Source organism: Symphalangus syndactylus, chromosome 20 (genome assembly GCF_028878055.3).
Source record: "Symphalangus syndactylus isolate Jambi chromosome 20, NHGRI_mSymSyn1-v2.1_pri, whole genome shotgun sequence".
In the NCBI taxonomy this organism is placed as follows: Eukaryota; Metazoa; Chordata; class Mammalia; order Primates; family Hylobatidae; genus Symphalangus; species Symphalangus syndactylus.
The window spans coordinates 53,239,434-53,266,183 of record NC_072442.2 but is presented as its reverse complement, the minus strand read 5'-3'; the positions used below and the strand labels follow the sequence as shown (position 1 = coordinate 53,266,183).

General features: G+C 38.9%; 1 protein-coding gene across 1 annotated transcript in view; it reads right to left on the bottom strand.

Annotated features, from left to right (window-relative positions):
* Positions 1 to 268: 268 nt before the first annotated feature.
* The window catches only part of CCDC144A (coiled-coil domain containing 144A), a 75,962-nt gene continuing 49,480 nt past the window's right edge, over positions 269 to 26,750 (bottom strand). The window contains exons 14-19 of the mRNA XM_055255895.2: positions 10,172 to 10,465; positions 9,357 to 9,577; positions 7,716 to 7,926; positions 1,912 to 1,954; positions 1,221 to 1,330; positions 269 to 423 (exon numbers count right to left, since the gene is read on the bottom strand). Coding sequence (XP_055111870.1) covers positions 391 to 423; positions 1,221 to 1,330; positions 1,912 to 1,954; positions 7,716 to 7,926; positions 9,357 to 9,577; positions 10,172 to 10,465 — 912 coding nt within the window. The 3' untranslated portion in view covers positions 269 to 390. The remainder of the gene's footprint in view (positions 424 to 1,220; positions 1,331 to 1,911; positions 1,955 to 7,715; positions 7,927 to 9,356; positions 9,578 to 10,171; positions 10,466 to 26,750) is intronic.

The window sequence follows — 26,750 nt, the reverse complement described above, 5'->3', positions numbered from 1 at the left end:
TTCTCCTGTCTCAGCCTCCTGAGTAGTTGGGGTTACATGCACCCATCACTATGCCTGGCTAATTTTTGGTATTTTTAGTAATAAACTCAGTAATACTGGTTTTCATTTGCAAAATCCACTTAAAAGTTAGCTGAAGAGGCCAGGAAACATTCTTTAAAATACTATATAAATTTTCATCAGACATGTATAATATAGAATACTTCCCTTTAGTAAAAATGTTCACATCATATACTTAATGGGAAACAAAATATCATGTGAATAGCCCAGAAATAAAATTGCCTTATCTTTCAGACTGCGTATTTTCTGCTAAAATCTGTGCATATTCTTTTGCTGCTTCTAAAACTGGATCTTGATTCAGATTTTCCTTGTGTGTAAATCCTAGAGGAGAAGCTATATAGGATCCAGGTTCATATTTAGTAGCAGCTGAAAACAAAAGGCAAGAATTATATTATTATTATTACTATTATTATCGTTATTATTTTAAGATAGGGTCTCACTCTTTCACCTATGCTGCAGTGCCGTGGTGTGATCACAGGTCACCGCGGTCTCGTCCTCCCAGGCTTAAGCAATTCTCCTGCCTCAGCCCCAAGTACTTGGAACTGCAGGCATAAGCCACTGTGCCTGGCAAGTTTTTGTATTTTTTATAGGGGCAGGGTTTTGTCATGTTGGCACAGGCTGCTCTCAAACTCCTGGGCTCCAGTGATCTGCCTGCCTCAGGCTCCCAAAGTGCTGGGACTACAAACGTGAGCCAACATGCCTGGCCAAAGAATTATATTCTATATATTTCATAGTTAACTAAGTGCAAGTCAGTAAAAAAGAGTTGAGAGCTTTTTCAGTGTTAACAAGAATGAAAAGTATGTATGACTACAATGCTAACTTATTATTAGATAAGAATCTGCCCATAGTTGCACACTGAATTAATGATCATTGTGGTTGTGTATCACAGCTTCTGGTTTTCTCATTCTTCATTTATTTATTCAACAACCACGTGCTAAGGTACTAGACTATGCCCTGGAGTTACAAGATGAAGATGCTACAGTCCACCCCTCAGCAATCACATGCTATAACCTGAAAAAGCAGACAACTAGGCAATTTCCATACCAAGTCATAGATACCCTGACAGGTATACAACAGGGCACTATTGGAACTCAAGAGGGACACCTATCCCAGTTTTGTCTCGATATTGTAGGCTTTTTGGTGGAGGCATGGTTAGTGGATACCTGAAGGACGAGAAAAAAAGGTTGGCAGATAGAGCAAAGAAGCAAGTGCAAAGAGCTGGAGGAGAAGGAAGAGCACTGGGGAATTCTGTGCAGTCCAGTTTGGCTGGATCCTAGAGCAAAGGGGCAGAGTACAGTAAGTGATGAGAGATAAGCCTGAGTAACTTGACAAGAACCAAATGAACGTGGGTGTTTATATTCCATGTTAAGGAATTTGGAACTTTACCTGAGGGCAAAAGTAAACCAATGACACTGTAAATGACTGGAGATTAAAAGTGTTACCTCCCAAGCGACTGCTTATAAACTGTAACTGCTTGAATAGGTTACTAGATGAGACTGGGATGTTTTGGCCTTAAAAATCACTACCATAACCCTGAGAAGTTGATGATGCCTCTGTTTTCTGAGAACAGTTTCTGTGTGCTGTCTGACAATTCCATAGGGATGGCAGAAGTAAAGAGTAGAGCCAGACTTCTTGAGTTATTTTTTTTAAGCTATGGAACGGATGAATTCATGAGGCATAAGTATGCTCTTCATTATACATGTTCAAGTTTTCACATCTTTCATTAGATGTATACAGGAAAGAATATTTAATGTAGTATCTACTAGCCCAAGAATGGAAAGGGATGTCGTTCACAGTTTATTTCACATATATATTACTTAATCTAAATTTAATCCATAAATTTTGGTAACATACCTGCTACTTCTGTAGTTAGATCATTTTCCAACTTCTGCTGCATCTGAAATAAGTCAAATATTATTTACAATGTTTAAGAAGAGACATTATCATGGTAAGGAGCATCAATTACAAAATGTGGCCTTTAAATAATACTTTTACAAACTAGACCTAACTTGAAGATTGCTTAAATAAAAAAAACATATAAATTCCTACCTATTTTAAGCTTAGATAATGGAGAACATATATGTGTTATGCTGTTTAGATTAATCTCACAAAAGTACAATTAATATTGGTGTGTTGGATCTATGTCATTTCAAAAGTGTGATGTTTTCCCTTATAGTACAGAGGTTAAACAATTCAAGTCATATTTTGCAATGAATGCATTACTTTCCCATTCTTATCAAAACTCTGCCCTTTATCAAGGTCTAATCAGTTTTTCACTTTAATGAATAGTTCCTTAAAATGAACTCTCCATTCTCCACTTTTAGAAAATAATAATTTCAAAGTATGTTCTTTGCTATTAATTCAGCACAGAATCTTTAATACATACTTGAAGAACGCAATATTGTTGCAATGCCATGTGAAAGTTCCACTGGCAAAAGATTAAAAATATTATGCTCTCTATTATGATTAACACTTCTTTATTCATACGGACACAAAGATTTCAGAAAATTTACATGAAAACAAGGATAAATATAGGTTGGAGCCAGTGTTTTCAATCTTAGTTTCTTTGATTCATGAGTGTCCAGAATTAAAAACTAAGAAAACAATATAGAGTTATTTAACTGCAACTTTGATTTCTTTTCAGAAATTAGTACCCATTTTTTAAGCATCTGACAAGTTATAGTTATCTACTTAATTATGAAAGGTGTGGGAATATTTCAAACTTATTGCCAGTGTCCCTATCTAGAGTGCTCTTATTTAAATTTTTTTTAGAATAAGTATTCTCTCACTAAATGCCTAGAACAGGGTCTGAGATAGTTTGTGGTGATAAGGATAATGATATCTAATGCCTTTACAAATTTTAGGTGTCAAGTCAATTTTTTTGTTTTACTAACAGGTTTACCAATATTTTGAGACTCCTTTCCATAACATTTCTGTGACAAAAACATTATAGATAGGCTTTATAGAGTAAGTAACACGACAACAGCATTACCATCCAGGCCTTATAAAAGTAATAATTCAAGAAATGATCCTTTTCAAGCTATGTCCCACAGAAATCTAAGGTTCCACAGAGGACGCCGAAGGATTAAGGGATAAGAAAGTCACAGCTTCAGAGCACTGATCCTTCCTTTAGTCAGGCAGCACTACTTCTGTTTTCTATAATGTGGTTTTATGCAATTTAAAAAAGTTCTATTCTTAAAAAAAAAAAAGAGTTTTACTTAAACGTATGAATGTCACTGATTTAGTCAAAGTCCTTAATTTTACATAACAAACAAAACAGGCTCAGAGAGACTGCAGCTTGCCCGAGGTCACAAAACCAATTAGTTACAAGGTAGGAGTGGGCTTCAGATCTTTCACTGAGCCTGGAGTTATTCTATGCCAGCAGCTTCCTTCATATTCAGAAAAGAAATACAGATTTTTAAAAATAACTCAGGCTGGGCGCGGTGGCTCATACCTGTAATCCCAGCACTTTGGGAGGCCAAGGTGGGCGGATCACAAGGTCAGGAGATCAAGACCATCCTTGCTAACACAATGAAACTCCGTCTCTACTAAAAATACAAAAAATTAGCAGGGCATGGTGGCGGGCGCCTGTAGTCCCAGCTACTCAGGAGGCTGAGGCAGGAGAATGGCGTGAACCCAGGAGGCAGAGCTTGCAGTGAGCCAAGATCGTGCCACTGCACTCCAGCCTGGACGACAGAGTGAGACTCCGCATCAAAAATAATAATAATAATAATAAATAAATAAATAACTCAGAGAAGCCAGGTGTGGTGGCTCACGCCTGTAATCTCAGCACTTTGGGAGGCCGAAGTGGGTGGATCACAAGGTTAGGAGTTCAAGACCAGCCTGGACAATATGGTGAAACCCCGTCTCTACTAAAAATATAAAAATTAGCCAGGCGTGGTGGTGTGCACCTGTAGTCCCAGCTACTCAGGAGGCTGAGGCAGGAGAATCGCTTGAACCCGGCAGGCGGAGGTTGCAGTGAGCAGAGATCACGCCACTGCGCTCCAGCCTGAGAGACAGAGTGAGACTCTGTCTCAAAAACAACACCAACAACAAAAAAGAGAAAATGCATCTATAAACTGTCATGATGCTCTATAATGTTTAAGCATGAGACAAAAAATAGTAGCTCTCCAAATTGTAAGTTATGAATCAAATTTAAAGAACAATTAATATCGTAATTTCTGGCTAGTACCAGTCAAGACACTCAATTTATAAAGAACACATTTTTCAAACTGCAGAACAGAAAACTTGATGGAGAAAATCTTTAGTTGAACCAAGCAAGCAGAAATTAAGAAAACTGTTCCTTAAAAGAACTATTCATTCTCCTCCAAATAAGACGTGGTTTAGGAAAATCAATCAACAAGTCAATTATCCATGTTGTGAGTTATTTATAGAAAAACTGAAAACACAAAACAGATTTCTCTTTACCATTTAGCATATGTCTGTCCAACTTCTCATCATTAATTAGTACATACAAAGACATGGGATTAATTTCAATTATCACTGAAATCCAGCCATAAATGATAGGAGAACCTTCATTTTCCTGGCCTCAGGTTTCAAGTGATGACTTAGACTCTCTCTACCTATAGCTTCCTCTTGAGAGGATGTCAGATCTACCTAATGGGTGAATTTGGGCAAAGCACACAGTGTGCTTGCTTGGCTCAGGGTCTCTTTCAAAAGATGTGTCTGCCCACAGTGACATGAGTTCGGGTCTGCTGTCATCTCTGCAGTAAGCAGCATGCACCTGCAATGGGTGTCAAGCATTTGTTTTCTCCACTTAGAACTCTGTGGGTTAGTGCCTAATCTGGGATAAAACACTGGGGCTGCACATCTGAGCCACATCCTCTCGTTAGTTATCATGAGTCTGTAATAGAGCTAGTGTGTCGATGTTCATCTATCTGACTCCTGTGTTCTGAACTCAGAAGGGAATGAGGAGCGCCATTTGCTGCTTATCCACCACAGCCTGAACAAGAAAGATGAGTGTATAACACTTATAGAAATAGTTTCTTCTTCCTTGACTTTTCTAATCTTACCATACATTCTTCACAACTACCTCCACTTTAAAGAGGGGAGGAGTTAGAAAATTTTTTTAAAGAAATGTAGTGAAATCAGTACCAATGGCGAAGTCCAATAAATACAAAGTTCACTCTTCAGGAATAACTTATTGACAGGCTACTGCTAAATTATACTTGAGATTACAGGCTGGAAAATAAGGAGCCAATAAAACCATAAAAAGTACTTCTGATGTACAGGACAAAGGATCCCAGGGTTAATCTAGAATGTGAAAACTGTAAGTAAAAATTAGTAAAACATAGGCATAGCAATCTATTATCACTACAATGGTGTTAAGTGGCAAGGCTATGTGGCAGGCCAGGTCTCACTAACGCAGGCCTCCATAACAACTGCTTTGGCACTGACTGAGTAGTTAAGTTAAATATTAAAAGCTGAAAGAGCCAGTGCCCTCATACAGGCTGGAATGTAACAAAAACCCACCAAGAGTCTTGCCTAGGCCTTTCCTGGGCCTTAAAGTATGACAAAATAATGAAGGAATTCTTAATAGGACCTGTTTGGTATTAAACAAGTTTTATTGGGGATCTGAAGAAACTCCCCAGGCCTCCACAAATAAGTTTATTGGGGGTCTAATGGAACTCCCAAAACTCCACGATTTAGCAGGAGACAAGATAAGGGTAATCGCCCCAGCACCTGGACCCATTTAGATTAAATAAATTTACTGAAGCTCCAGAGGAAGGTCTTCAGGACTTAGACCTTAGTTACAGATTAAAAGAAGTTAATCACTTATGTCTATAGACGAATGCACACTTACATGTAGATATACAGCTTAGAAGGTATATAAGCTCTGGAAAACTTTGTAATTTTGAATTGGTGTGGTAATAATTTCCAGGACCTCCCTGTAACCCTGTAACCGGTTGCAGAAAATAAAACCTCTCTTCCTCCCCAATTCATCTGCATCTCATTACTGGACCATGATAAGTAGCAGCCCAACTCTCAGTTTGGTCTGGGAACAGTCAGACTCTAGACTTCATATAATGGGGTGAGAGATGCAATAAATGCTAAATGTCATGAATGTAGAGAAAACTTGTTTCAACAACCAGTTATAATATATTATTTCTCTGGTGTGTGATTTCATACAAAATTATAACCATTTTTCTTGAGGTTAGAGAAAATGCTGAGTACGATAGCACTTCACAGTAGGAATAGTCCAAAGTGTTAAAATCTTGCAAATAAAGGAGATGTATAAACAGATCCAATATTAGTGCTATTTTTAACATTTTGCTTTTGAAAATCATAGCTAAAAATTTCTAAATATCCTGTTGTGTAATGCCCCACCCAGAAACCCGCCCCACCCAGAAACCCACCCCACCCCCCACCTTTTTTTATAAATCTGTTTAGACGGTATGTTAACCACCTCCTCCTTGTATTAGCTGATGTTTTCCTATAGGAAATACTAAAGTTCCTAGCAACTCTAGAAGACACCTTCTTTCCGTAACTCTAAAAATTCTGTAGACAACAGCTATATAAGAACTCTTCCAAGGTGTGATTATGGAGACATGCCTTTGTATCTTTTTTTTTTTTTTTTTTTTTTTTTGAGATGGAGTCTTGCTCTGTCACCTGGGCTGCAGTGCAGTGGCACAATCTCGGCTCACTGCAACCTCTGCCTCCTGGGTTCAAACGATTCTCCTGCCTCGGCCTCCCGAGTAGCCAGGATTATAAGTGCCCGCCACCACGCCAGGCTAATTTTTGTATTTTTAGCAGAGACAGGGTTTCACCATGTTGTCCAGGCTGGTCTCAAATTCCTGACCTCAAGTGACCCACTTGCCTCGGCCTCCCAAAGTGCTGGGATTACAGGTATGAGCCACCGCACTCGGCACTCATATCTTGATATAATCATGCTTTTTAATCTCTTTTAGTAAATCTAACATGATTGGGCAAAAAATGCCCCACAAGGAAATTAGGTATGCTTTGGAACTACTACATTAACTTTAAAACAAACAAATTTTCTACTTACCTAGAAATACTAAAAAATGAACACCCCCTTCCCCACAAAACAGAAATGTAAGAAGTTCCTCAAAAATCGTCCCTTGCATCACATCTGCTTTTATTTATTTTACTTAAAGAACAGATTAATCAAGTGTTGCAGGTTTATAACATATAAAAGTATTCACCTTGGATCCTTTTAAATAATAAACATACATGGGTGGTTAGTGTTTGGACACCAATCATTCACATATGATGAGGGGTAGAAAACCTGAGATGATGCAGAAAAACTTTAAAAGTGACCCCAGGCACACTAAACCCATTAAAAGTGAACCCCAGACAAACTAAAATCAATTATTAAGACAAAGCACATCAAAGTAAACCTTTGGTTAAAATCTAACTTAAATGCAGTTTTTAAAGAAATTTAAAATGTGTCAGTTAGGTTACATTTATTGAATAAAGTTAACAAAGGAGTAATCTCTTATGAATGAGAGCTCCAGAGACTTAAAAATAACTGTAAAATTTCTGTTTCCTTTCTTTATTAACACAGGTAATTATTACTTTTACTTACCATACACAAGACAATTAAGTAACTATTTTACCAAATAACATACAAGAATTATATCAGAAATCTGAATGCCAAAGGAAAAAAGATAGCTAACCTTCAACAAGTAGCTCTCCATGCTCTCAAGAGCAGAACTCTTTTTTCTTGGAATATGTTTTCTGTTGAGACCTTCACTATCATTAAAATTTCCAACGCAAGGTGACTCTAGGACTGGCCTTGTAGTATAAGCAGTGAATAGAGATCTGGATCTGGTCTGCTGTTTCTCCACAGTAAGTTGCTTACTGACCTCTGCTATCATCTCATTAGTTCTATGAAGATTGCAAAAGACAAATGCTTTGTATTTCATTTTTTCCTAAGTGATTCCTAAATGACTTCGATTGTTCTAAAAGTTGCCGTTAAGAGTAAATGGAATATACCATAAGCCGTGTTTTAACTCTGAAAATGTGTTAGAGCATGCCTACTGTATCCAATTATAGTTTTAACATTGTTCTAAAGAAGTACATATATTTCTAGAAGGATTTCTAACAAACAAGTAGTTCAAAGAGAGGGAGGCGACAGAAAAGACTATCAATGATGTATGGCTTCATAGTTAACACTTGTTGCCCATCTGGAACGACTCTACTTATACGATTCTTAAGGATGCCATTAGAATTACTTGTATTCCAAGGGTAACTGTGTGAAATGATGAAGATATTAATTTGCTTGACAAAATAACCATTTCACTACATATAAATATATCAAAACATCAAGTTGTACTCCTTAAATATATACAATAAAAAAACTAAAAGTAAAAATAAAAGCTAGAAATACTTGTATTTAGTAAACCAGTTAGAGATTGTCTAAAGAACTATCTCTCAAAGACATTTTCAAACAATTGCTTTCACCACCCTTGTATATTTCACCCATTATCTGGAAAACATTGAGCATTTGGCACTGAGGAATTGTTCAAGGTGACTTCTCCTTGGGGAGAATAAGACTGCTGAAATCAAAGAGAACTAAAGCAGCATCGAGGACAATCAGCTCCTAACACTGTGGCCCATGTATCAGAGGTGAGGCCTGCCCTTTCTGTCTTCCACATACCCCCTCAGGCTGATCAAGGTGTTATTTTTTTATCACTTAGTAAGTTATACTTCCCTTCAACCCTAGTTAATCATTCTCTGCTTCACAAGTGTGCCTTTATGTGGATTGGAAAAACTATACAGGACACTTCTTCTCAAGGCACCCTCTAATGATCACAATCAAGCAAAGTGAATTTACTGAGTGACAGAATGTGCCCAGAGTAGTCGTACTTGACCCTTTCAGTTTTCAGCTGTCATCTTCCAGAAATTAATGAAATTCATTAATATTTTGAATTAAGGGAATACTGACAAGCAATTTTTATAATGGTATCACTGTCTAAATGATGAAGCTTCGTAAATATTTAGCTGAAACCCTAATAGATCAAGTTAACTATATAAGAATATTAAGGGGTGGGGAGAAGCCACATAAAACCAAAAAAACAGGAGAGACAGGAACTGTCCTGGACTAAGATTTTAAAGGTTACGTTCATTTACTATTTTCAATTTTACTTAAAGGTTAAGTTCATTTACTATTTATAATTTACAATTTTCCAAAATTGTATAATCTAGTTAGCTTTCACTTCCCACAAATCTCATGAACCTGTCTCACTAAAAGTTATGCTTTTGAAGGCAAATTAATGAGCTTAACTTATTTTCTATGATTCTGTGTATTGACTTACCTATTCAGTTCATTTGACAAGGATTCTCTAACTTTTACTTCTTCTAGGTAGAGTCTCTTATAACTTTCCAATTCGGTTTTATTAAAGTCGGCTTGCGAAGTTTTTATTCTGGAGATTTCAGATTCCAGATCTTTGATTGTGAGTTCCATCTGAGTTTTTATTGAAGTAGTATCATCCTCCCTTAACTGGGCTAACTGTTCTTGAGATACTGCTGCTTGTTTCTAAAATAAATTAAAAGAGAACAATTTAAAAGTAATTATAACCTGAATAATTACGGTGTATTTGTTTCCTTTTGTTTGGAGTCAGTGATTCAGAGAAAAATTTTAAGTAAGTGATTCAGAGAACAACTTTAAGAAAAATGTGAAGAAAGAAAGAAGCTCAAGCTTAACATATTTATCATCAGTACCAACTGAATTAATATCTGAGTCTGAATTGTTGAACAATTCTCCAAAGAATGACAGAACCAAGTTAAAATTTTAAAAGTGGAACAATGTAACTTAAAAGCAGCTCAAGAGTATGGTATAATTTCTAAATCACAATTTTTTTTTTACTTTTTCTATTAGTCTTGTTTTATGCCAACTGGCTTTAGTAATTAAATGATTCTCTAGTGAGAATTATTCTTATGGAAGATCAATTTAGTTATAAGAATGATGGAAACGAAAATATTTAAATGGAGAAACAAATACCACCTTCCTTCTAGAAGTCTACCAAACAAATTGCTGTAAGGAAAGTAGAGAAAACATGTACAATGTATATATCCAAAATAAAATTTGCAGCGAAATGAATGAAAGCACATTACAGATAAACAAACCAACCTGCAAGGTAAGAATGGCTTCGTTTAATTTTTCCTCCATCTCCTTCCTTGCTCTTTCTTCAATCAACAGTTTATGCTGTTCAGCTTCACCACGTTCTAACATATTTCTCTCCATATAACTTTTGAGGCTTACTATTCCTTGTTTCAGCTGCTTCTTATTCTTCTGTAGTGTTTCACATTGCTTTTGTATTGCTTTCATAGAGAATAATGTCTGTTGAAGTTGAAGAACTTCATTCTCTGCATCCAGATGTAGACATCGTGAAGGTACAGTTTCCTGTGCTTCTGTAAGGTCAACCTGCATGAGTAAAACAATATAGTTTGGTAATGAAGAAGGTAGACTGAGAATGGTCTAACAGAAAACTAATAATTTTTTTTTTTTTTTTTTTTGAGACAGAGTCTCACTTTGCCGCCCAGGCTGGAGTGCAGTGGTGGGATCTCAGCTCACTACAAGCTCCACCTCCCGGGTTCAGGCCATTCTCCTGCGTAGCTGGAGTAGCTGGGACTACAGGTGCCCACCACCACCCCCGGCTAATTTTTTTTTTTTTTTTTTTAGTAGACGGGGTTTCACCGTGTTAGCCAGGATGTTCTCGATCTCCTGACCTCGTGATCCACTCGCCTCGGCCTCCCAAAGTGCTGAGATTACAGACGTGAGCCACCGCACCCAGCCAAAACTAATAATTTTTGAAATAAATTCAGTTGCAATAAAATGTTACCTATACTGTTGTAGATTCATAAAATACAGATCCTTGGACTACTCAGAAAATTAAAAACAAAGTTAAAACCACCAGAATTCACAAAAATATATCCTTTACTTTCATCATCTTTGCCACACAACATTTGGACTTGATCTTAGACTTCTGTTTTCCTATGACTGTTTCATGCCTTTCCTCCTTAAAATGGCTCTAAGTCACCCCTTTAGCACAAAGTCTCTTATTCCTTTAACCCACTCTCATTCTCCATAATTTGCAAAGAAGTTTTAGGGGTATCATACTGAATTATTTGGGCCTGAGTCAATAAATGGCTCCCATAATAAGACTCTGAAAATAAGACTCTAAATAATACATTTTGAAAAAAAAAAAAGGATTCCAATACCATAAGCCTTTTGCTGAACTGCAAATGTCTTACGCTAATTTGAGTTAAATTTCAAAGATTAATGATACTTGGAGTTAAGAAGCAATCACATATCCCAGTATAAAAGTTCAATGGCATGATCCATACCATTTTTCTGAAGAAAAATGCCTTACTTCAGTAGCACAACCTTGTAATCCATTGTTACTTTATACAAAATAAGGGAGCACATTAAACAATGACAACAAAAAATTGCACTGAAATTTCAGTGGTGCTGAGTTGGAAATTTCCTAAAGGAGAAAATTTCCTCCTTTAGAGGAAATAATTATGATTGTTTTTTATTTTATAAAGGTAAATGAAGTGTTGGTTTTAAAACATCTACAAATTGCTTGCCACTTCTCCCATGACATTCCCTCTCCTGAATACAAGCTGGCATTGACAACTGGTTTCTCATGAACACAATGTGGCAGAACTGCTGTGTGACTTCTAAGGTTGGTTACAAAAAGTCACACAGCTTCTACCTGACTCTTTCTCTCTAGGGACGCTTGTCCTTAAAATGCAGCCAACATGCTATGAGAAAGCCCAAACCACACCGTGAATCCTCACGTAGGTAGGTGTTCGAGCTGACTTCCCTACCTAACGTCCCAGCCAAAAGCCAGCTTCGAATGCTGCACAGGTGAATAAACAAGCCTTTAGATGATTCTAGTCCCCAGCTTTAAGTCACCTCAGCTAATGCCAAGTAAAGAAAAAGTGAGTTGGCCCCACTGAGCCTTGCCTAAAACTGCAGACTGTGAACAAAATAGATGTTGTTTTGAGACACTGCATTTTGTTATATACCAAGAAATAACTGATACAGATATTGACACTTGCACAACAACAAAACAACAAAAACTACTAAAACATGTAGGATTACCATTGGACCAGGAGCTAAGCAGAAGCTGAAAGGACCTACAGAAGAATAAGCATAGAAACAAGAAGAGTTTTAAAGAGACTGTTAGTGGAAGCCTGATGGTCCTTGAAGAAGCTGGTAGGAAGGGCTTCAAGGATAGTGAAGAAAATGATACTGGAACCTGAAGGAAAGGGCACTGTTACTACACAGCCGCTGAAAGAAAAACCAATGCAAGAGATAAGCTAAAGAAAGACTACTACACATAAAGGAACCAGGAGTTTCTGGGTTCAAGTATCTGTTTCCTTTTTATAGCCTCTCCACAGGTCAGATTCCCAAATATAGACAGTCCTTGACTTAGCATGGTTCGACTCACCATTTTCTGACTTTTTATAATACTGTGAAAATGATACGTGTTGAGTAATGAAATGATATGTGTAAGCCTCTTGGCTTACAGGGGTGGTTACATCAGGATAAAGTAACTGTAAATGGAAATTATCATAAAAGGAAAACCCACTCACAACTTCTGATACTTGCAATTTATGATGGCCTATAAATTGCAAATATCAGACATAACAAATGCAAATGTCATCCATACACAAACCCATCCTAATCTGAGGAGCACCTGTATTGCTGAGATAAATGGCCTCTGAGATAAGATCAATCCAGGGTGCTGCCAGGAGAAAGTCTGAAGGTGAAGCCAAGACTGTCAGTGTAAGACCCTATTTAAAGACCTCAGAAAGAGTTAAGCTGGTGCCTCAAATTCCCTTAAAGATCTTAAGGGTATACGCACCTTAAGGCACTGTCCTACTACACAAAACAGTGTACTTCCTTCACAGGAAGCATAAGGTGAAGTGCTTATCTCAAAGAGATCTGGACAAGTGGTTTTTCCAATGCCAAGAACTCAAGTAAAATTCACAAGAGACTCTAAGAGAATTACAGTAACAATAGCACTGCTTGCTAGCTTGGCTTAAAAGACACCAAGACAGTAAAAATGAAAAGAGGCCTTAGGACCTAAGAAGTTCTACAGGGAGGAAGCTGGCCGAAGAAACTACTTAGCTGAAAACACAGGTCATTGCTTATGAGAAGGATACAACAAAGAGCCAAGAAGGTACCACAAAAAGCCAGAGGACGGTTCCCATGAAGTCCAAATCAAGTAAGTGGAAGCACACATCAGGCTGTATTTCAGAATTGCCATGGTCTAGTATTTCCTTTGTGACTCTCATTTTCTCTCTGTTCAATAGGAGGGTCTCTGGCAGTTTAGGAGAATGCTGGGTGGGTGAGTGGTAGGCAACTTGTCCCTTTAGTTCTTAAGTCTTTGTGTTGACAAGAAATGCACTCAAGGGGTTATACCACAGAAACCACAACCCGGGGTGCATCCCTACTGGATGTGATAAAGATGGTAGGATCTTGCACTTCAAGCCTGAGCTTGCTGCCATATTAAATGAAACTTGTGTGTGTGTGGTGGGAGGTTAGGGTCTTGCACTTTAAGCCTGAGCCTGCTGCCACATTAAATAAAACCTGTGTGTGGGGTGGGAGGTAATAACTAGAAATTAGTGTGTTTTTCCAGTGGTAGAAATCTTTTAAATTATAGTTATAGGGTCAATTGGGCAGGTTTTAAAACATGTCTATACATTCCTTAATATGCACAGCATAGACAGAGACGTCATTGAGATGGCTGACTGGGAATACCCAGCACTCACCTCTTTCCAAAAGAAAAACCAAAACAGCAAGTAGGCAACCACACCTTGAGGAAAACATCAAAGAGAGTATACTGGAATTCAGCAGGAAATTGATAGGGATCCTCTGATGACAGAAGGAAAGGGAACTGAGGTAGCCAGCCCAGCCAGGATCATCTCAAAGCCAGGACCAATTCCCCCATATCCCTAGCCCCACAGCACCATATACCTGTGGAAATAGATGGTCACCTAATAGCCTACCAGGGAAACTACTCTAGATCAAAGGGATCCTAAGTGTGTGCTCTCTAGAGCCTAGGAGCCACCTGACTGACACCACTGCCACCAACAGCAGCCCTATCCCCTTCAGTGGCAGTGCTGTGCATACCTGTACTACTTTTAGGAGGCCAGAGGACTGGCCCACTCAAGTGTACCATGCAGGAGCCTGAGAACAACCCTGCCACACCCACCAGGGGCAGTGCCCATGTGAGCCATATGAGAGCCTGAAGACAAGGCCACTTTGCTTGCTGCTGCTGTTGTTGCTATCAGTGCTCAAATACACTGTCCAGGACCCTGAGGAGCAGCCCACCCCACCCAGGCCTGTGTGCCTTTACCCAGGCCCCGTCTACCACTAATACCAAGGAGAGTCCTACTGCCCCATAGGCACCTGAACATGGCATCCAGGAGCATAAAGACAGGGCTGCCTCACCAGCCACTGGCAAAGGCTCCTGCACATGTCTTCAGTGAACCTGTGGACAAGCCTGCTCCACACACTGCCTTAGGTACCCACCTAAATGTTCCTCATAGGGGGCCAGGGAAATGCCCACGCAGCCTGCTTTCACCACTACCCAGTGCCTATGCATGCTACCAAGGGATCCAAGGTCCGGCCCCCAGCTGCTACTGTCATCTCCAGTGCCACAAGTGTCACCAAGGTCCTTTGGGCTGGCCTGCTACTGCCACCTCTGATCCCACCGCACACCACCTGGAGGCCCAAGGGCCAGCCCACTCAGGTAACCACTGCCACCAAAAACTGGGATGCATGGCCTGGTGCTGCCAATCACACATACATCCTTACGTATGCCATCAATGCGCCTGAGGACTGGCCTGCTGTCCTCCCCATCACCATCAAGGCCTCACCACAGCATCCCCTGCTACTAACAACCACACCGTTTAAGCCACTGAGGAACTTACAGACACTGATGTTGATTACAGCAGAAGAAAGCATAAGTATATGGAGACTACACCAATGCACCCACCCATCATCAAAGCCAGAGCACCATACTCAACCAACAACATAGATACATCTACAGAAAAAAGTCAACCCCTAAAACTAGATGAAGTGACTGTTACACCAGCTGCACAGTTGTCAACATTAAGGACACAAGAAGTATGAAAAATCAAAGAAACATGACACCTCCAAAGGAACAGAGTAATTCTCCAGTAACAGATCCCAAAGAAAACAAAACCTATAAAATTCAAAATAATGATCTTAAGGAAACATAGTAAGATACACAATAATACAAAGGAATCAGGAAAGATTCCTGATAGGAAAGATAGGTAATACAAATGAATCAGGAAAACAATTTATGATCTAAATAAGAAATTCAACAATGAAAAAGATAGCATTAAAAGGAACCAAACAGAAATTCTGGAACTTAGAATTCAATACATAAAATAAAAACAACTGAGAATGTTGGCAATAGACTAGACCAAGCAGAAGAATGAATTTCTGAACTTGAAGAGAGGTCTTTATATGAGGTCAGGCAAACAAAAAGCAAAAAGAAAATAAAAAGAATGAAGACAGTGTATGTGATACATGGGCCATCATGAGCCAAAATTTTTTCGGATATTGGGAGTTGCAGAAATAGAAGAGATAGGAAAAGGCACAGAAAACCTATCTAATGAAATAATAGCTGAAAAACTCCCAAGTCTTGTGAGAGATGTAAACATCTGGATACACCCAAAGAAATACAATAAAAAATGTCTTCTCTGTGGCACATCAGAGTCTAATGTCAAAAGTCAAATACAAAGAGCAAGAGAAAAACACCAAGTTACATACAAGGGAATCCATATCAAATAGCATATTTGTCAGAAGAAACCTTAGAGGATAGAAGAGAATGAGATGATATATTTAATATGCAGGAAGAAAAAGACTGCCCATCAAGAATATTACACTAGCAAACCTATCCTTTAAAACTGAAAAAAAGGGGCCAGGTGCAGTGGTTCATCCCTGTAATCCTAGCACTTTGGGAAGCCAAGGTGGGGGGATTGCTTGAGCTCAGGAGTTCAAGACCAGCCTGGGAAATATGTCAAAACCCCATCTCTACTAAAAATACAAAAAATTAGCCAAGCATGGTGGCTCATGCCTGTAGTCCCAGCTACTCAGGAGGATGAGGCACAAGAATTGCTTGAACCTGGGAGGCAGAGGTTGCAGTAAGCTGAGATCATGCCACTGAACTCCAGCCAGGGCAACAGAGTGAGACTCTGTCTCCAATAAATAAATAAATAAATAGAACTGAAAAAGAAATAACGTCTCAGACAAGCAAAATCTGAAGGAATGCATCACCACTAGACTGATCCTACAAGAAATACTTACAGGAGTCCTCAATCTGGAAGCAAAAAGACAACGTCTACCACCATGAAATCAAAAAACTGTAAGACTCACTGGTAGAGCAGGCACAGAAATGAAAAAGAGAAAGGAATCAAACATTATCACTACAGAAAACCAGCAAATTGTAGAGGTAAACAATAAAAGAGGAAGATAGGAACAAATGATAGATAAAACAATCACTAAACAATTAATAAAATGAAATGAGTAAGTCCTCACTTATCATAAAAACTTTGAATATACATGATTTAAATTCCCCAATTAAAGATAGAGATAGACTGAATTGATTAAAAAAAAAGACCAAATAATACGCTGCCTACAAGAAACTCACTTTACCTGTAAAGACACATAGACTGCAAGTGAAAGGATGGAAGGATATTCCATGCAAATGGAAACCAAAAGCACACAGGAGTAACTATATTTATATCAGACAAAATAGATCTTAATTTAAAAAAAAACATAAAAGAGAAAAAGAAGGTCATTATATAATAATAACAGGATCAATTCAGCAAGAGGATACAACAGTCATAAAGGTATATATATATATATATATACTCAATACCTGAGCACACAGATATATATGGCAAACATCACTGAAACTAAAGAGACAGATAGCCTCCAGTACAATAATAGATGGGGACTCCGTCATCTGACTTTCAGCATTGAAGGGATCATCTAAACAGAAAATCAACAAAGAAACATCGAAATGAACCTGCACTATAGACCACATGGACCTAGCAGACGCTTACAGAACATTTTATTAAGAAGCTGCAGAATACACATTCTTCTCATTAGCACATAGAACAGTCTCCAGAATAGACCATATATTGGGTTTAAAAGCTCATATCAAATATCTTCTCAAACCACAATGGAATAAAAATGGAAATCAATAACGACAAAAACTTTGTAAACTGTACAAACACATGGAAATTAAACAGCATGCTCCTGAATGAACAACTGGGCCAATCAGTAAATTAAGAAAGAAAATTTAAAATACTTTGAAACAAATGAAAATGGGGAAAAAATCAATCCCTATAGAAAGTGACAAAAGAAGCACTAAGAGGGCAATTTATAGCAATTAACAGCTACATCCAAAAAAGAGAAAGACTTCAAATAAACAACCTAAAAACACACCTGAAGAAACCAAAAGAGCAAGAACAGACCCAAAACTCAAATGTAGTAGAAGGAAAGAAATGATAAAGGCAGGGCAGAACTGAATGAGGTAGAGTAATAAAGCAAAACTGCAAACTATATTAAACAAGAAAAAAGAGAAAACTCAAGTACATAGAGAAACAGAAAAGGAGATAGCAAAGAAATACATGGGGTCATAAGAGACTATTATGAACAACTACATGCCAACAAACTGGAAACGTAGGGAAAATGGATACATTCCTGGAAATGCATAACCAGCAAGAGTGAACCAAGAAGAAATGGAAACCTGGACAGACCAATAACAGTAATGTAATTGAATCAGGAATAAAGTTTACCAACAAAGAAAGGTCTAAAACTGGATAAGTTACTCTGAATTCTACTAAACTTTTAAGGAAAAGCTAACACCAATTTTTCATAAATTATTCCAAAATCTTCCTAGTTTATCCTAAAGGTCAGTATTACTCTAAGGCCAAACCCAGACACGGACACAACAACAAAAGAAAACTACGTGCCAATATCCCTGAAGGACACAGATACAAAAATTGTCAGAGAAATAAAGGGGATCCAGATTGGAAAACAGAAAGTCAAATTGTCTCCCTGTGCACATGACCTGATCTCATACACAGAAAACCATAAACATGCCACCAAAAAAGCCTGTTAAAACTAAAGAATTCAGCAAAGGTGCAGACCACAAAATCAGCATACAAAAATAATGCCAATAGCATGTGTAACATTTCTATACACTACTAATCAACTAGCATAAAAAGACATCAAGAAGGCAGTCCCACTACTCCAGCTACAAAATAATAAAATGCCTCAGAATAAAGTTAACCAGAGAGATTTTGTAAAGACCTTTACAAAAAAAAAAAACTACAAAACACCGATGAAAGAAATTGTAGAGGACACAAATATGGAAAGATATTGCATGCTCACGGACTGGAAGAATATTGGTTAAATAACCTTATTACTGAAAGTGGTCTACAGATTGAATGCAAGCTCTATTAAATACCAATTTTGATGTTTTTAGGGGAAGACAAGATGGTCACCACATGCAGCCAGGAAATGCCTCTCTGTGAGAGAGAAACCAAAATATTAAGTAAATTATCACACTTCGAGCAGGTCTTTGGAGAGAAAACACTGAAATTTGATAGGTAATGCAGGCATCAAGGCTGAAGAGGAAGAAATCTGGGAAGCCTGCACAGAATCACTAAGCACTAGGATTGCTCCCCAATCCAGAAACTAAGGAAAGGGTGAGTGAAGGAACTGTGCAGCACCACACTCCCACCAAGGAACTCTGGGATACTAGCTCCCAGAGATCCCTGGACCCACACAGACATCTGAACTGGCAAGAGGAACTGGCTGGAGAATAGGCAAAGGCAGAGCTCAAACCTGCATACAGCCCAGAAGGTTTTGCACCTGGTACAGCTGCAGCAAAACATGACCATAGGCACCCATTCCCCAAGGCTCTCCATCTTGCTCTGAGTGACTCTAGCTCCTGTTTACTGCCAGGCCAGAACACAGTAGGGCTGCATTTACCACGGGACTGCAGCATATCTGGTCTGTGTACCTTCTTGTCCACCAGCCCCTCCCAAGGCCCCTGCCTAGCTACTCACGCAGGCGTAAGCACACAGCACAGCCTCCACTGCCCCATCTGAGTGCTTTGCCAGAGGCCTGGGAGCAGTTCAGCCCCCACCCCCAGCACAGCCAATGCCCAACCCCATGGGACCAGAAGACAAAGTCATGAACCTGGTCTCAATACCCCCAGGATTCAAGCACACTGCTCAAGTATACTGAGCTGGTATCTGTGGCCTGAGCTCAAGAAGAGGAGTAGCTTCCTCTCTCACAATGCCGAGAAGAAAGGGCCCAAGTTCATATGCCAGTGTGGGAGCTGGGTGAGTTCCCTCTACAACAGCAGTCCCCAACCTTTTTGGCACCAGGTGCTGGCATTGTGGAAAACAGTTTTTCCACAGACGGCGGGGGTGGGGATGGTTTCATGATGAAACTCTTCCACCTCAGATCATCAGGCATTAGATTCTCATACAGAGCACGCAACCTAGATCCCTCACGTGCACCGTTCACAACAGGGCTTGGGCTCCTATGAGAATCTAATGCCACCGCTGATGTGACAAGAGGCGAAGCTCAGGTGGTAATGCTCACTCTCCAGCCCTCCCCTCACCTCCTGCTGTGCGGCCCAGTTCCTAACAGGCCACAGACCAGTACCGGTCTGCCACCTGGGAATTGGGGACCCTGTTCTACAAGACCTGTCCGGGAAGGGTGTAACCTGTCTGTCCACAGCCTCTGCCTGAGGGAACACCACTGCCTGAAACAGCTAACAGTCCAGTTGATCTGGGCACGGAAGGCTGGGGGACAAAACTACCTAGTTGGGCCTGCCCTGGGGGCAGACACTGGAGGGAGGCCTGGTTGGGTGAGTGAGAGCTGAGTGGTCCCCACAGCTGTCTGCTGGGCAAAAAACCCTGGGCTGCAGGCACCACACCAGGTGCACACCCACAGAACCACAGTCCTGCCCGGGGATCCTCCCCCCTTGACCCACATTATATCAACAGACCACCCGCAGATCCGCAGACATACTCTACAACCTGCTCTGACTCTACCAAGCCCAGATGACCAGCACATCCCCAGAGAGTTGTAGGTCTGTCGGCAACCTAACTTTTGGCTTGGGCCACCACCCTAAGGGTGGGAGGTGTGCAGCCCTCAAAATTCAGGTGTGGCACCAGTGATTGGAGGGGGCTCTCCCAAGTTCCAGGAACTGATTTGGTGAGGGGGTTATCTCTCGCCTTCTCAATCCTACTTCTCCCCCTTCCCCAGAGCACTGCTGCCAATATGCTGAAATAGAAAAGAGGCATGCCAGCCCGTACTCTAGAGCACCAACTCCTGGATTGCAGACTGAATTACACCACCAAACAAAAATCATTATATACCTTCAACACACATCTGTGAAACCCAATGCAGGAAAGTAGCCACAAGGAAGGAACCTGTGTAGAGTCCTGGCCATCTGAAACTACCCAGAAAAAAAGCCAATCAACTATACACAATACACACCACAAACCCTCAAGAGAAAGAAAAGAACATAAAAACAAAAATCCCCATCCGAATGACAGGAATTTCAAAAAGATAAAGAAACATCGGCATTTTCAGATGAGGAATAATCAGCACAAGAACTCTAGCAATTCAACAAATCAGAGCATTTCATTACCTCCAAAAAATCACACTAGCTCCCTGGCAATAAATTCTCACCAGATTAAAGTGTAATGACATGCTTTATGACAGACATGTGATTCAGAATCTCAGTGGCAACAAAGCTCAATGAGATTAAACAGAAAGTTGAAACCCAATCCAAGGAAGCCAGTATAAACATCCAAAAGTTGAAACATGACAGAGCCATTTTTAAAAAGAATCAAATTGAACTCCTGGAGCTGCAAAATTCAACACAGGAGGGACCTTCAAAACCAGATGAGACCAAGCGGAGGGAAGGATTACAGAGCTCAAAGACCAGTCTTTTGAGTCAGCCCAGTCAGACAAAAATAAAGAAAAAACAATTTTAAAAATGAACAAAACATCTGAGGAATGTGGGATTTTGTAAAGACACTAATCTATGACTCATTGGCATGGCTGAGAGAGAAGAAGAGTAAGCAACATGGAAAACATATCTGAGGATATAGTCCCTGAAAATATCCCCAATCTCATTACAGAGGTTGATGGAAAAATTCAAGAAATTCAGAGAACCTCTACAACCATCCCCAAGATACACAGCCCATCAGACTTTCCAAGGTCAACATGAAAGGAATATGAAAGGAAAAATCTCACAGGCAGCTAGAACAGCTGCATCAGGTGAACAGCTGACCTCTTTCTGGCAAAAACCTTATAAGCCAGAAAGTGGGGCCTATTGTCAGCATCCTTAAAGAAATTTCAGCCAAGAATTTCATATCACTCCAATCTAAGCCTCATCAGTGACAGAGAAATACAATCTTTTCCAGACAAACACTAAAGAAATTCATTACCGCTAGACCAGACTTACAACAGATTCTTAAGGAGTTCTAAATATGGAAAAGAAAGAACAATACCCACTACCATAAAAACACACTTAAGTACATAGCCCACAGACCCTATTACACAACTACACAATCGAGAGTACAAAGCAAACAGCTAAAAACATCATGGCGGAATCAAAATCTCACATATAAATATTAATATTGAATTCAATGGTCTAAATGCCTCACTTAAAAGGCACAAAGTGGCAAGTTGAACTAAAATAAAACAAACCAACAAGAACCAACAGTCTGCTATCTTCAAAAGACACATCTCACCTGTAATGGCACCCACAGGCTCTGAGTAAAGGGATGGACAAAGATCTGTCATGTAAATGAAATGCAAAAAGCAAGGGGTTGTTATTCTTAGATAAAACAGACTTTAAACCAACAACAGCCAAAAAAGGATGAAGGGCATTACACAATGATAAAGGACTCACTTCACCAAGAAGACATCCCTATCCTAAATACATACCCACCCAACACTGGAGCACCCACATTCAAAAACAACCAAGTACTTCCAGACCTACCAAAAGACTCAGTCACACAATAACAGTGGGGGGCTTCAACACCTCATTGATAGTGTTAAGGCAAATCATCGACACAAAAAACTAACAAAGAAATTCTGGGCTTACATTTAACACTTGACTAATTGGACCTAACAGACATCTACAGAATACTCCACCAAACAACCACAGAATATACTTTTTTCTCATCTGCGCAATGAACATACTCCAAGATCAACAACATGTTTGACCATAAAGCAAGTCATAATAAATTTTTTAAAAATGAAATCACACAACACCATTATTTCGGACCACCGTGCAATAAAAATAGAAATGAATACCAAGAAGATCTCTGAAAACCACACAATTACATGGAAATCAAACAACTGGCTCCTAAATGACTTTGGGAAAAGAAAGAATTTAAGGCAGAAATCAAATAATGATTTGTAATAAGCAAAAAGAAACATCATACCAAAACTTCTGGGATACAGCAAAAGCAGCATAAGAGGAAAGCTTATAGTGCAAAACAAATAAGTTGAAAAGTTAGACAGATCTGTAATTAACAATCTGACACTGTGCCGAAAGGAACTAAAAAACAAGAACAAAATAACCCCAAAGCTGGCAGCAGAAAAGAAATAACTAAAATCAGAGCACAACTGAGAAAACTTGAGGCCCAAAAATCCATACAAAGGATCAATGAAACCAAAAGTTGGCTTTTTGAAGGGATAAAAATACTGATAGGCTACTAGCTAGATAAATAAATAAAGAAATAACAGAGAACATCTAAATAAGCACAATCAGAAACAACAAAGACGACATTACAACCAATCCCATAGTAATACAAAAGATCCTCAGAGACTACAATGAACACCACTGTATACACACGAACTAGAATATGGAGGAGAAATGGATAAATCCCTGGAAACCAGCAAAGACTGAACCAGGAGGAAATTGAAATCATGAACAAATAACAAGCTCTGAAATTGAATCAGTAATAAAAAACCTACTAGCCAAAAACAGATTCAGATCAGACTGACTCATAGCCAATTTCTACCAGACATACAAAGAAGAGCTGTTAACAAACCTGATGAAACTATTCCAAAATATTGAGGAGATACTTCTCCCTAACTCATTGTATGATGCCAGCATCATCTTGATACTAAAAGTCAGCAAAGACACAATGAATAAAGAAAACTACAGCCCAATACCCCCAATGAATGTAGACACCAAAGTCCTCAATAAAGTGTCAGCAAACAAAATCCAGCAACACATCAAAAACTTACTTCACCACAATCAAGTCAGCTTTATTTTTGTGATGCAATTGGTCCGAAGTACACAAATCAATAAATGTGTTTCACCACATAAACAGAATGAAAACGAAAAACCATATGATCATCTCAAAAGATGCAAAAAAGCTTTCAATAACATCCATCATCCCTTCATGAAAAAAACACCCAACAAATTAGGCATCAAAGAAACAGACCTCAAAATAATAAAGGCCACTCTATAACAAACCCACAGCTAAAACCATACAGAATGGGCAAAAGCTGGAAGTGGGGGCTAAGTGCAGTGGCTCATGCTTGTAACCCCAGCATGTTGGGAGGCGAAGACAGGAGAATCACTTGAGGCCAGGAGTCTGAGACCAGCCTGGGCAACACAGTGAGACCTTGTCTCTATGAAATAGTAAAGAAAAAAATTAAAGAAAAAAGAACAAAAAAAGTTGGAAGCATTCCCCTTGCCAAGTGGAACAAGATCAAAGATGCCCAGTCTCACCACATGTATTCAACATAGTACTGGAACTCCTAGCCAGAGCAATCAGGAAAAAGAAAGAAAGAAAAGGCATCCAAAAAGAAAAGAAGCCAAACTCTCTCTCTTTGCTGATGATATGATTCTATACCTAGAAAACTCTAAAGAGTTTGCCAATTTATCCTGGAACTGATAAATGACTTCAGTCAGGACACAAAAATCAGTGTAAAAATATCCGTAGCATTTCTATATACCAATAAAGTTCAAGCTGAGAGAGAAATCAAGAATGTAATCCCATTTACAATAGCCACACACAAAAAAGCAAAATACTTAGGAATGCATCTAACTACGGAGATTAAAGGTGGCTACAAGGAGAACTACAAAACACTGCTGAAAAAAATAATGACGCCAAATAGATGGCACCAAAAAAATGGAAAAACATTCCATGCTCATGAATTGGAAAAATCAATAGCATTAAAATGGCCATACTGCCCAAAGCAATCTACAGATTCAACACCATTCCTATCAAACTACTAATGCCATTTTTCACAGCATTAGAAAAAACTATTCTAAAATTTCATATGGAAGCAGAAAAGAGCCCAAACACCCAGAGCCATCCTAAGCAAAGAGAACCAAGCCTGACGCATTGCATTACCCAACTTCAAACTATACTACAGTAAACAAAGGCTACAGTAACAAATCAGTGCGGTACTGGCACAAAAACAGACACATAGACCAATGGAACAGAACAGAGGGCCCAGAAATAAAGCCACATGCCTACAACCATTTGGTCTTTGACAAAGCCGACACAAATATGCAACGGGGAAAGGACTCCCTATTCAATAAATGGTGCTGGGATGACTGGCTATCCACACACAGAAGAATGAAACTTGACCCCTAGCTATCACCACATACAAAAATTAATGAAAGCTGAATTATACTCTTGAAAGACCTCTAACTATAAAAATCCTATAAGAAAACCTAAGAAATACACTATTTGAAATCAGCCTCTGAAAATAATTTATGAATAAGCCCTCAAAAGCAATTGCAACAAAAGTCAAAATGAAAAATTGGGACCTAGTTAAACAAAGGAGCTTCTGCATAGGAAAAGGAACCAATCAAGAGACTAAATAGGAAACCTAAATAATGAAAGAATGTATTTACAAGCTACACATTGAACAAAGTTCTAATATCCAGAACCTATAAGGAACGTAAATCAACAAACAAGAATTTAAAAAAATATATAAAAGCGGGCAAAATACATTAACAGACACTTCTCAAAAAAAGACATAAAAGTGGAGAGCAAACGTATGAAAAAATGCTCATCATCACTAATCATCAGAGAAAAGCAAATCAAAGCCACAATGACATACCATCTCACATCAGACATAATGGCTATTACTAAAACGTCAAAAAATTAGCAACAACAACCCAGATTTTGGCAGAGCTGCTACAGCGAAAAGGGAATTCCAGTACACTATTGGAGAAAATGGTAAATTCGTTCAGCCACTGTGGAAAGCAGTTTGGAGGTTTCTCTCACGGAACTAAAAGTAGAACTGCCATTCAACCCAGCAATCCCATTAGTGGGTTAAATACCCACTCCCCACCACGAAAAAATCATTCTACCAAAAAGACACATGCACCTAATGTTCACTGCAGCACTATTCACAATAGCAAAGATATGGAATAAAACCAGAAGCTCATCAATGATGCATTGGATTAAGAAAATGTAGCACATATACAATATGGAATACTATGCAACTATAAAAAGAACAAAGTACTGTCCTTTGCAGCAACATGGATGCAGCTGGAGGCCATTATCCTAAGCAAACTGATGCAGAAACCAAATACTACATGTTCTCACTTATAAGTGGGAGCTAAACATTGGGTACACAAGGACATAAAGACGGGAGCAATAGACACTGGGGACTATAAGAAGGGGGACTGGGTTGGGACAATGGTTGAAAAATGACATGCCGGGTACTATGCTCATTAGCTGGGTGATAGGTTCAATTGCACCCTAAACCTAAGCATTATGCAATATACCTGTGTAACAAACCTGCACACGTACCCCCTGAATCTAAAAGTTAAGAAAGAGAAAGAATAAATAAGATAAAAATAAAATGCCCTTTATAACTCGCAACAAAAAAACACCAATAACATTCTTCACAGAAATGGAAAAAACAATCCTAAAATTCATATGGAACTGCAAAAAAGCTAGACTATACAAGCCAAGCCTGAGGGAAAAGAACAGAGCTGGAGGCATCACTCCACCTGACTTCAAAATATATTGCAAGGTTACAGTAACCAAAAGAGCATGGTCTTGGTATAAAAATAGAAAATTAAACCGATGGAACAGAATAGAGAACGCAGAAATAAATCCACATATTTACAGACACCTGATTTTCAACAAAAGTGTCAAAAACATACACTGGGGAAAGAACCCTCTCTTCAAATGGGGCTGGGAAAAGTGGGTATCTGTAAAAAGAAGAATGAAACCAGGTCCCTCTCTTTCACCATATACAAAAATCAACTCAAAATGGATTAAAGACTTAAACATGAGATCCACAATTATAAAACTACTACAAGAAAATATAGGGAAAATGCTTCAGGACATTGGTCAAGGCAAAGATTTCATAGCTAAGTTATCACGGGCATATGCAAAAAAAAGCACAGGTATAAAAACAAAAATAGATAAGTAAAGCTATATTAAAACTAGGTTTCTTCACAACAAAGGAAACAATCAACAGAGTGAAGGAAACAACCAACAACTGTAGACTGGGAGAAAATATTTACAAATCTATTCATCTGAGAAAGGTCTAATATCTAGAATATACCAGGAACTCAAACAACTCAACAGTAAAAATAGTTAATAATCCCCCCTGAAATGTG